The sequence below is a fragment of the Oncorhynchus gorbuscha genome, unplaced genomic scaffold (assembly GCF_021184085.1).
Source record: "Oncorhynchus gorbuscha isolate QuinsamMale2020 ecotype Even-year unplaced genomic scaffold, OgorEven_v1.0 Un_scaffold_557, whole genome shotgun sequence".
NCBI classification, from domain to species: Eukaryota; Metazoa; Chordata; class Actinopteri; order Salmoniformes; family Salmonidae; genus Oncorhynchus; species Oncorhynchus gorbuscha.
Genome location: NW_025745390.1, coordinates 505,828 through 519,331, shown reverse-complemented (window position 1 = coordinate 519,331; position 13,504 = coordinate 505,828). Strand labels below are relative to the sequence as shown.

Here is a 13,504-nt window from a genome sequence, read left to right as displayed (position 1 = left end):
CTAAAGATATGATATGAGTCTAACCCAAACCTTAAAGGTGTAAGTCGCTCTGGATAAGAGCGTCTGCTAAATGACTTAAATGTAAATGTAAAGGGATAGTCTGGGGAATGTCTACTTCTAAAGATATGAGGTATGGTAGTCTAACCCCGAACCTTAAAGGGATGGTCTGGGGAATGTCTACTTCTAAAGATATGAGGTATGGTAGTCTAACCCAAACCTTAAAGGGATGGTCTGGGGAATGTCTACTTCTAAAGATATGAGGTATGGTAGTCTAACCCAAACCTTAAAGGGATAGTCTGGGGAACGTCTACTTCTAAAGATATGAGGTATGGTAGTCTAACCCAAACCTTAAAGGGATAGTCTGGGGAATGTCTACTTCTAAAGATATGAGGTATGGTAGTCTAACCCAAACCTTAAAGGGATAGTCTGGGGAATGTCTACTTCTAAAGATATGAGGTATGGTAGTCTAACCCAAACCTTAAAGGGATAGTCTGGGGAATGTCTACTTCTAAAGATATGAGGTATGGTAGTCTAACCCAAACCTTAAAGGGATAGTCTGGGGAATGTCTACTTCTAAAGATATGAGGTATGGTAGTCTAACCCAAACCTTAAAGGGATAGTCTGGGGAACGTCTACTTCTAAAGATATGAGGTATGGTAGTCTAACCCAAACCTTAAAGGGATAGTCTGGGGAACGTCTACTTCTAAAGATATGAGGTATGGTAGTCTAACCCAAACCTTAAAGGGATAGTCTGGGGAACGTCTACTTCTAAAGATATGAGGTATGGTAGTCTAACCCAAACCTTAAAGGGATAGTCTGGGGAATGTCTACTTCTAAAGATATGAGGTATGGTAGTCTAACCCAAACCTTAAAGGGATAGTCTGGGGAACGTCTACTTCTAAAGATATGAGGTATGGTAGTCTAACCCAAACCTTAAAGGGATAGTCTGGGGAACGTCTGGGGAACTTCTTCTAAAGATATGAGGTATGGTAGTCTAACCCAAACCTTAAAGGGATAGTCTGGGGAACGTCTACTTCTAAAGATATGAGGTATGGTAGTCTAACCCAAACCTTAAAGGGATAGTCTGGGGAACGTCTACTTCTAAAGATATGAGGTATGGTAGTCTAACCCAAACCTTAAAGGGATAGTCTGGGGAACGTCTACTTCTAAAGATATGAGGTATGGTAGTCTAACCCAAACCTTAAAGGGATAGTCTGGGGAACGTCTACTTCTAAAGATATGAGGTATGGTAGTCTAACCCCGAACCTTAAAGGGATAGTCTGGGGAACGTCTACTTCTAAAGATATGAGGTATGGTAGTCTAACCCCGAACCTTAAAGGGATAGTCTGGGGAATGTCTACTTCTAAAGATATGAGGTATGGTAGTCTAACCCCGAACCTTAAAGGGATAGTCTGGGGAATGTCTACTTCTAAAGATATGAGGTATGGTAGTCTAACCCAAACCTTAAAGGGATAGTCTGGGGAATGTCTACTTCTAAAGATATGAGGTATGGTAGTCTAACCCCGAACCTTAAAGGGATAGTCTGGGGAATGTCTACTTCTAAAGATATGAGGTATGGTAGTCTAACCCAAACCTTAAAGGGATAGTCTGGGGAATGTCTACTTCTAAAGATATGAGGTATGGTAGTCTAACCCAAACCTTAAAGGGATGGTCTGGGGAATGTCTACTTCTAAAGATATGAGGTGGGGTATTATGGGGTATTGTGATGTCATTATGGGGTATTGTGATGTCATTATGGGGTATTGTGATGTCATTATGGGGTATTGTGATGTCATTACGGGGTATTGTGATGTCATTATGGGGTATTGTGATGTCATTACGGGGTATTGTGAGGTCATTACGGGGTATTGTGAGGTCATTATGGGGCATTGTGAGGTCATTACGGGGTATTGTGATGTCATTATGGGGTATTGTGATGTCATTATGGGGTATTGTGATGTCATTATGGGGTATTGTGATGTCATTATGGGGTATTGTGATGTCATTATGGGGTATTGTGATGTCATTATGGGGTATTGTGATGTCATTATGGGGTATTGTGATGTCATTACGGGGCATTGTGAGGTCATTACGGGGTATTGTGATGTCATTATGGGGTATTGTGATGTCATTATGGGGTATTGTGATGTCATTATGGGGTATTGTGATGTCATTATGGGGTATTGTGATGTCATTATGGGGTATTGTGATGTCATTATGGGGTATTGTGAGGTCATTACGGGGTATTGTGATGTCATTACGGGGTATTGTGAGGTCATTATAGGGCATTGTGAGGTCATTACGGGGTATTGTGAGGTCATTACGGGGTATTGTGATGTCATTACGGGGTATTGTGATGTCATTATGGGGCATTGTGATGTCATTATGGGGTATTGTGATATCATCATCAAATCAAATCAAATCAAATCAAATTTATTTATATAGCCCTTCGTACATCAGCTGATATCTCAAAGTGCTGTACAGAAACCCAGCCTAAAACCCCAAACAGCAAACAATGCAGGTGTAAAAGCACAGTGGCTAGGAAAAACTCCCTAGAAAGGCCAAAACCTAGGAAGAAACCTAGAGAGGAACCGGGCTATGTGGGGTGGCCAGTCCTCTTCTGGCTGTGCCGGGTAGAGATTATAACAGAACATGACCAAGATGTTCAAATGTTCATAAATGACCAGCATGGTCAAATAATAATAAGGCAGAACAGTTGAAACTGGAGCAGCAGCACAGTCAGATGGACTGGGGACAGCAAGGAGCCATCATGTCAGGTAGTCCTGGGGCACGGTCCTAGGGCTCAGGTCCTCCGAGAGAGAGAAAGAAAGAGAGAATTAGAGAGAGCATATGTGGGGTGGCCAGTCCTCTTCTGGCTGTGCCAGGTGGAGATTATAACAGAACGTGGCCAAGATGTTCAAATGTTCATAAATGACCAGCATGGTTGAATAATAGTAAGGCAGAACAGTTGAAACTGGAGCAGGAGCATGGCCAGGTGGACTGGGGACAGCAAGGAGTCCTCATGTCAGGTAGTCCTGGGACATGGTCCTAGGGCCCAGGCCAGTTGAAACTGGAGCAGCAGCATGGCCAGGTGGACTGGGGACAGCAAGGAGTCATCATGTCAGGTAGTCCTGGGGCATGGTTCTAGGGCTCAGGTCCTCCGAGAGAGAGAAAGAAAGAGAGAAGGAGAGAATTAGAGAACGCACACTTAGATTTACACAGGACACCGAATAGGACAGGAGAAGTACTCCAGATAAACAAACTGACCCTAGCCCCCCGACACATAAACTACTGCAGCATAAATACTGGAGGCTGAGACAGGAGGGGTCAGGAGACACTGTGGCCCCATCCGAGGACACCCCCGGACAGGGCCAAACAGGAAGGATATAACCCCACCCACTTTGCCAAAGCACAGCCCCCACACCACTAGAGGGAAATCTTCAACCACCAACTTACCATCCTGAGACAAGGCCGAGTATGGGGCATTGTGATGTCATTATGGGGTATTGTGATGTCATTCATTATGGGGTATTGTGATGTCATTACGGGGTATTGTGATGTCATTACGGGGTATTGTGATGTCATTATGGGGTATTGTGATGTCATTATGGGGCATTGTGATGTCATTACGGGGTATTGTGATGTCATTATGGGGTATTGTGAGGTCATTACGGGGTATTGTGATGTCATTATGGGGTATTGTGATGTCATTACGGGGTATTGTGATGTCATTACAGGGTATTGTGATGTCATTATGGGGTATTGTGAGGTCATTACGGGGTATTGTGATGTCATTACGGGGTATTGTGATGTCATTACGGGGTATTGTGATGTCATTACGGGGTATTGTGATGTCATTATGGGGCATTGTGAGGTCATTATGGGGTATTGTGTGTAGATTGATGAGAAAAATAAACGATTTAATCCATTTTAGAACAAGGCTGTAACGTAACAAAATGTGGAAAAAGTCAAGGGGTCTGAATACTTTCTAAATGCTCTGTATGTCACAGTCCCCACTGTTAATGTGATATCACTATAATATGGAATAGCTCTCCTCTAGAATATTCCACTGTATGGTTGGAGCAGAGGGCTGCCCCCGTGTGTCATTCAGAGGGGTTGGGATGAAGCAGAAGTTGCCTTTGATAAATAACTGTTAATGTGTTGTACTGCAGGCGGATGGCCAGGAGGTGGCGTCTGTGGTCAGTGCTCAGGAGATCAGAGTCGTAGCTGAGCTGCTCCAGATCTCCCCTGAGGGACTCCAGAAGGCCATCACACACAAAGTCACGGTCAGGACACAGCATTTCTACTGAGCTTCTCCACTCCCTGAATACAGTATCTAGTACTCTATCATCTCTACTCCCTGAATACAGTATCTAGTACTCTACCATCTCTACTCTATCATCTCTACTCTATCATCTCCACTCCCTGAATACAGTATCTAGTACTCTATCATCTCTACTCCCTGAATACAGTATCTAGTACTCTATCATCTCTACTCCCTGAATACAGTATCTAGTACTCTTCCATCTCTACTCCCTGAATACAGTATCTAGTACTCTATCATCTCTACTCCCTGAATACAGTATCTAGTACTCTACCATCTCTACTCTATCATCTCCACTCCCTGAATACAGTATCTAGTACTCTATCATCTCCACTCCCTGAATACAGTATCTAGTACTCTATCATCTCCACTCCCTGAATACAGTATCTAGTACTCTATCATCTCTACTCCCTGAATACAGTATCTAGTACTCTATCATCTCTACTCCCTGAATACAGTATCTAGTACTCTATCATCTCTACTCTATCATCTCTACTCCCTGAATACAGTATCTAGTACTCTATCATCTCTACTCCCTGAATACAGTATCTAGTACTATATCATCTCTACTCCCTGAATACAGTATCTAGTACTATATCATCTCCACTCCCTGAATACAGTATCTAGTACTCTATCATCTCTACTCCCTGAATACAGTATCTAGTACTCTATCATCTCTACTCCCTGAATACAGTATCTAGTACTCTATCATCTCTACTCTATCATCTCCACTCCCTGAATACAGTATCTAGTACTCTATCATCTCTACTCCCTGAATACAGTATCTAGTACTCTATCATCTCTACTCTATCATCTCTACTCCCTGAATACAGTATCTAGTACTCTTCCATCTCTACTCCCTGAATACAGTATCTAGTACTCTATCATCTCCACTCCCTGAATACAGTATCTAGTACTCTATCATCTCTACTCCCTGAATACAGTATCTAGTACTCTATCATCTATACTCTATCATCTCTACTCCCTGAATACAGTATCTAGTACTCTTCCATCTCTACTCCCTGAATACAGTATCTAGTACTCTATCATCTCTACTCCCTGAATACAGTATCTAGTACTCTACCATCTCTACTCTATCATCTCCACTCCCTGAATACAGTATCTAGTACTCTATCATCTCCACTCCCTGAATACAGTATCTAGTACTCTATCATCTCCACTCCCTGAATACAGTATCTAGTACTCTATCATCTCTACTCCCTGAATACAGTATCTAGTACTCTATCATCTCTACTCCCTGAATACAGTATCTAGTACTCTATCATCTCTACTCTATCATCTCTACTCCCTGAATACAGTATCTAGTACTCTATCATCTCTACTCCCTGAATACAGTATCTAGTACTATATCATCTCTACTCCCTGAATACAGTATCTAGTACTATATCATCTCCACTCCCTGAATACAGTATCTAGTACTCTATCATCTCTACTCCCTGAATACAGTATCTAGTACTCTATCATCTCTACTCCCTGAATACAGTATCTAGTACTCTATCATCTCTACTCTATCATCTCCACTCCCTGAATACAGTATCTAGTACTCTATCATCTCTACTCCCTGAATACAGTATCTAGTACTCTATCATCTCTACTCTATCATCTCTACTCCCTGAATACAGTATCTAGTACTCTTCCATCTCTACTCCCTGAATACAGTATCTAGTACTCTATCATCTCCACTCCCTGAATACAGTATCTAGTACTCTATCATCTCTACTCCCTGAATACAGTATCTAGTACTCTATCATCTCTACTCTATCATCTCTACTCCCTGAATACAGTATCTAGTACTCTTCCATCTCTACTCCCTGAATACAGTATCTAGTACTCTATCATCTCTACTCTATCATCTCTACTCCCTGAATACAGTATCTAGTACTATATCATCTCTACTCCCTGAATACAGTATCTAGTACTATATCATCTCTACTCCCTGAATACAGTATCTAGTACTCTATCATCTCTACTCCCTGAATACAGTATCTAGTACTCTATCATCTCTACTGAATACAGTATCATCTCTACTCCCTGAATACAGTATCTAGTACTCTATCATCTCTACTCCCTGAATACAGTATCTAGTACTCTTCCATCTCCACTCCCTGAATACAGTATCTAGTACTATATCATCTCTACTCCCTGAATACAGTATCTAGTACTCTATCATCTCCACTCCCTGAATACAGTATCTAGTACTCTTCCATCTCTACTCCCTGAATACAGTATCTAGTACTCTATCATCTCTACTCCCTGAATACAGTATCTAGTACTCTATCATCTCTACTCTATCATCTCTACTCCCTGAATACAGTATCTAGTACTCTATCATCTCTACTCCCTGAATACAGTATCTAGTACTCTTCCATCTCTACTCCCTGAATACAGTATCTAGTACTATATCATCTCTACTCCCTGAATACATATCAGTCATCTAGAATACTATCTAGTACTCTATCATCTCTACTCCCTGAATACAGTATCTAGTACTCTATCATCTCTACTCCCTGAATACAGTATCTAGTACTCTATCATCTCTACTCATCATCTACTCCCTGAATACAGTATCTAGTACTCTATCATCTCTACTCCCTGAATACAGTATCTAGTACTCTTCATCTCTACTCCCTGAATACAGTATCTAGTACTATCATCTCTACTCTGAATACAGTATCACTCTTCATCTCTACTCCCTGAATACAGTATCTAGTACTGAATCTATCATCTCTTCATCTCTACTCCCTGAATACAGTATCTAGTACTCTTCCATCTCTACTCCCTGAATACAGTATCTAGTACTCTTCCATCTCTACTCCCTGAATACAGTATCTAGTACTATACCATCTCTACTCTATCATCTCTAATCCCTGAATACAGTATCTAGTACTATATCATCTCTATCTGAATACAGTATCTAGTACTATCATCTCTACTCCCTGAATACAGTATCTAGTACTCTATCATCTCTACTCCCTGAATACAGTATCTAGTCATCTCTATCTATCATCTCTACTCCCTGAATACAGTATCTAGTACTCTTCATCTCTACTCCCTGAATACAGTATCTAGTACTATATCATCTCTACTCTATCTGAATACAGTATCTAGTACTCTATCATCTCTACTCCCTGAATACAGTATCTACTATATCATCTCTACTCTATCATCTATCATCTCTACTCCCTGAATACAGTATCTAGTACTCTTCCATCCTCCTCCCTGAATACAGTCATCTAGTACTCTACTCTATCATCTCTACTCCCTGAATACAGTATCTAGTACTCTATCATCTCTACTCCCTGAATCTATCATCTCTCATCTCTACTCCCTGAATACAGTATCTAGTACTCTATCATCTCTACTCCCTGAATACAGTATCTAGTACTCTATCATCTCTACTCCCTGAATACATATCAGTACTCTACTCCCTGAATACAGTATCTAGTACTCTATCATCTACTCCCTGAATACTATCTAGTACTCTATCATCTCTACTCCCTGAATACAGTATCTAGTACTCTCAGTACTCTCTACTCCCTGAATACAGTATCTAGTACTCTATCATCTCTACTCCCTGAATATCAGTATCTACAGTACTAGTACTATCATCTCTACTCCCTGAATACAGTATCTAGTACTCTTCATCTCTACTCCCTGAATACAGTATCTAGTACTCTATATCATCTCTACTCCCTGAATACAGTATCTATCATCTACTCCCTGAATACAGTATCTAGTACTCTATCATCTCTACTCCCTGAATACAGTATCTAGTACTCTATCATCTCTACTCCCTGAATACAGTATCTAGTACTCTATCATCTCTACTCCCTGAATACAGTATCTAGTACTCTATCATCTCTACTCCCTGAATACAGTATCTAGTACTCTATCATCTCTACTCCCTGAATACAGTATCTAGTACTCTATCATCTCTACATCTCTCCCTGAATACAGTATCTAGTCATCTCTACTCCCTGAATACAGTATCTAGTACTCTTATCTACTCCCTGAATACAGTATCTAGTACTCTATCATCTCTCATCCCTGAATACAGTATCTAGTACTCTTCATCTCTACTCCCTGAATACAGTATCTAGTACTCTATCATCTCTACTCCCTGAATACAGTATCTAGTACTCTATCATCTCTCTCCTGAATACAGTATCTAGTACTATCATCTCTACTCCCTGAATACAGTATCTAGTACTCTATCATCTCTACTCCCTGAATACAGTATCTAGTACTCTATCATCTCTACTCCCTGAATACAGTACTATATCATAGTACTCTATCATCTCTACTCCCTGAATACAGTATCTAGTACTCTATCATCTCTACTCCTGAATACAGTATCTAGTACTCATCTCTACTCCCTGAATACAGTATCTAGTACTCTATCATCTCTACTCCCTGAATACAGTATCTAGTACTCTATCATCTCTACTCCCTGAATACAGTATCTAGTACTCTATCATCTCTACTCTATCATCTCTACTCTGAATCATCTCTCATCTCTACTCCCTGAATACAGTATCTATCTAGTATCATCTCTACTCCCTGAATACAGTATCTAGTACTCTATCATCTCTACTCTATCATCTCTCATCTCTACTCCCTGAATACAGTATCTAGTACTCTATCATCTCTACTCCCTGAATACAGTATCTAGTACTCTATCATCTCTACTCCCTGAATACAGTATCTAGTACTCTATCATCTCTACTCCCTGAATATCTAGTATCTAGTACTCTATCATCTCTACTCCCTGAATACAGTATCTAGTATCATCTCTACAGTTTATCATCTCTACTCTATCATCTCTACTCCCTGAATAGTATCTAGTACTCTATATCTAGTACTCTATCATCATCTACTTTATCATCTCTACTCTATCATCTCTACTCCCTGAATCATCTCTACTCTATCATCTCTACTCTATCATCTCTACTCTATCATCTCTACTCTATCATCTCTACTCTATCATCTCTCAGTATCTATATCTCTCTCTATCATCTCTACTCCCTGAATATCATCTCTAGTAGTATCTAGTACTCTATCATCTCTACTCCCTGAATAAAGTATCTAGTACTCTATCATCTCTACTCTATCATCTCTCCTCTACCATCTCTCCTCTATCATCTCTCCTCTATCATCTCTACTCCCTGAATAAAGTATCTAGTACTCTATCATCTCTACTCCCTGAATAAAGTATCTAGTACTCTATCATCTCTACTCCCTGAATACAGTATCTAGTACTCTATCATCTCTACTCCCTGAATACAGTATCTAGTACTCTATCATCTCTACTCCCTGAATACAGTATCTAGTACTCTATCATCTCTACTCTATCATCTCTACTCCCTGAATACAGTATCTAGTACTCTATCATCTCTACTCCCTGAATAAAGTATCTAGTACTCTATCATCTCTACTCCCTGAATACAGTATCTAGTACTCTATCATCTCTACTCTATCATCTCTACTCCCTGAATAAAGTATCTAGTACTCTATCATCTCTACTCTATCATCTCTCCTCTACCATCTCTCCTCTATCATCTCTCCTCTATCATCTCTACTCCCTGAATAAAGTATCTAGTACTCTATCATCTCTACTCCCTGAATACAGTATATAGTACTCTATCATCTCTACTCCCTGAATACAGTATCTAGTACTCTATCATCTCTACTCCCTGAATACAGTATCTAGTACTCTATCATCTCTACTGTAGCTCAGTTGGTAGAGCATGGCGCTTGTAACGCCAGGGTAGTGGGTTCGATCCCGGGACCACCCATACGTAGAATGTATGCACACATGACTGTAAGTCGCTTTGGATAAAAGCGTCTGCTAAATGGCATATATTATTATTATTATTATTATTACTCTATCATCTCTACTCCCTGAATACAGTATCTAGTACTCTATCATCTCTACTCCCTGAATAAAGTATCTAGTACTCTATCATCTCTACTCCCTGAATAGAGTATCTAGTACTCTATCATCTCTACTCTATCATCTCTACTCCCTGAATACAGTATCTAGTACTCTATCATCTCTACTCTATCATCTCTACTCCCTGAATACAGTATCTAGTACTCTATCATCTCTCCTCTATCATCTCTACTCCCTGAATAAAGTATCTAGTACTCTATCATCTCTACTCCCTGAATACAGTATCTAGTACTCTATCATCTCTACTCCCTGAATACAGTATCTAGTACTCTATCATCTCTACTCTATCATCTCTACTCCCTGAATACAGTATCTAGTACTCTATCATCTCTACTCCCTGAATAAAGTATCTAGTACTCTATCATCTCTACTCCCTGAATAAAGTATCTAGTACTCTATCATCTCTACTCTATCATCTCTACTCCCTGAATACAGTATCTAGTACTCTATCATCTCTACTCTATCATCTCTACTCCCTGAATAAAGTATCTAGTACTCTATCATCTCTCCTCTATCATCTCTACTCCCTGAATAAAGTATCTAGTACTCTATCATCTCTACTCCCTGAATACAGTATCTAGTACTCTATCATCTCTACTCCCTGAATACAGTATCTAGTACTCTATCATCTCTACTCTATCATCTCTACTCCCTGAATACAGTATCTAGTACTCTATCATCTCTACTCTATCATCTCTACTCCCTGAATACAGTATCTAGTACTCTATCATCTCTACTCCCTGAATAAAGTATCTAGTACTCTATCATCTCTACTCCCTGAATACAGTATCTAGTACTCTATCATCTCTACTCCCTGAATACAGTATCTAGTACTATATCATCTCTACTCCCTGAATACAGTATCTAGTACTATATCATCTCTACTCTATCATCTCTAATCCCTGAATACAGTATCTAGTACTCTATCATCTCTACTCCCTGAATACAGTATCTAGTACTCTATCATCTCCACTCCCTGAATACAGTATCTAGTACTCTTCCATCTCTACTCCCTGAATACAGTATCTAGTACTCTTCCATCTCTACTCCCTGAATACAGTATCTAGTACTATATCATCTCTACTCTATCATCTCTACTCCCTGAATACAGTATCTAGTACTCTATCATCTCTACTCCCTGAATACAGTATCTAGTACTATATCATCTCTACTCTATCATCTCTACTCCCTGAATACAGTATCTAGTACTCTATCATCTCTACTCCCTGAATACAGTATCTAGTACTCTATCATCTCTACTCCCTGAATACAGTATCTAGTACTCTATCATCTCTACTCCCTGAATACAGTATCTAGTACTCTATCATCTCTACTCCCTGAATACAGTATCTAGTACTCTATCATCTCTACTCTACCATCTCTACTCTATCATCTCTACTCCCTGAATACAGTATCTAGTACTCTATCATCTCTACTCGCTGAATACAGTATCTAGTACTCTATCATCTCTACTCCCTGAATACAGTATCTAGTACTCTATCATCCCTACTCTATCATCTCTACTCCCTGAATAAAGTATCTAGTACTCTATCATCTCTACTCCCTGAATACAGTATCTAGTACTCTATCATCTCTACTTTATCATCTCTACTCTATCATCTCTACTCCCTGAATAAAGTATCTAGTACTCTATCATCTCTACTTTATCATCTCTACTCTATCATCTCTACTTTATCATCTCTACTCTATCATCTCTACTCTATCATCTCTACTCTATCATCTCTCCTCTACCATCTCTCCTCTATCATCTCTCCTCTATCATCTCTACTCCCTGAATAAAGTATCTAGTACTCTATCATCTCTACTCCCTGAATAAAGTATCTAGTACTCTGTCATCTCTACTCTATCATCTCTCCTCTACCATCTCTCCTCTATCATCTCTCCTCTATCATCTCTACTCCCTGAATAAAGTATCTAGTACTCTATCATCTCTACTCCCTGAATAAAGTATCTAGTACTCTATCATCTCTACTCCCTGAATACAGTATCTAGTACTCTATCATCTCTACTCCCTGAATACAGTATCTAGTACTCTATCATCTCTACTCTATCATCTCTACTCCCTGAATACAGTATCTAGTACTCTATCATCTCTACTCCCTGAATAAAGTATCTAGTACTCTATCATCTCTACTCCCTGAATACAGTATCTAGTACTCTATCATCTCTACTCTATCATCTCTACTCCCTGAATAAAGTATCTAGTACTCTATCATCTCTACTCTATCATCTCTCCTCTACCATCTCTCCTCTATCATCTCTCCTCTATCATCTCTACTCCCTGAATAAAGTATCTAGTACTCTATCATCTCTACTCCCTGAATACAGTATCTAGTACTCTATCATCTCTACTCCCTGAATACAGTATCTAGTACTCTATCATCTCTACTCCCTGAATACAGTATCTAGTACTCTATCATCTCTACTGTAGCTCAGTTGGTAGAGCATGGCGCTTGTAACGCCAGGGTAGTGGGTTCGATCCCCGGGACCACCCATACGTAGAATGTATGCACACATGACTGTAAGTCGCTTTGGATAAAAGCGTCTGCTAAATGGCATATATTATTATTATTATTATTATTACTCTATCATCTCTACTCCCTGAATACAGTATCTAGTACTCTATCATCTCTACTCCCTGAATAAAGTATCTAGTACTCTATCATCTCTACTCCCTGAATACAGTATCTAGTACTCTATCATCTCTACTCTATCATCTCTACTCCCTGAATACAGTATCTAGTACTCTATCATCTCTACTCTATCATCTCTATCTCTCCCTGAATACAGTATCTAGTACTCTATCATCTCTCCTCTATCATCTCTACTCCCTGAATAAAGTATCTAGTACTCTATCATCTCTACTCCCTGAATACAGTATCTAGTACTCTATCATCTCTACTCCCTGAATACAGTATCTAGTACTCTATCATCTCTACTCTATCATCTCTACTCCCTGAATACAGTATCTAGTACTCTATCATCTCTACTCCCTGAATAAAGTATCTAGTACTCTATCATCTCTACTCCCTGAATAAAGTATCTAGTACTCTATCATCTCTACTCTATCATCTCTACTCCCTGAATACAGTATCTAGTACTCTATCATCTCTACTCTATCATCTCTACTCCCTGAATAAAGTATCTAGTACTCTATCATCTCTCCTCTATCATCTCTACTCCCT

The 13,504-nt window shown here is 39.7% G+C and overlaps 1 protein-coding gene across 4 annotated transcripts in view; it reads left to right on the top strand.

The window, feature by feature from the left end:
• Positions 1–13,504, top strand: part of myo15aa (myosin XVAa) — a 207,366-nt gene that overhangs the window by 2,114 nt on the left and 191,748 nt on the right. For all 4 annotated transcript variants that reach the window (XM_046334016.1, XM_046334015.1, XM_046334014.1 and 1 more), the window contains exon 4: positions 4,173–4,286. In XM_046334016.1, coding sequence (XP_046189972.1) covers positions 4,173–4,286 — 114 coding nt within the window. The remainder of the gene's footprint in view (positions 1–4,172; positions 4,287–13,504) is intronic.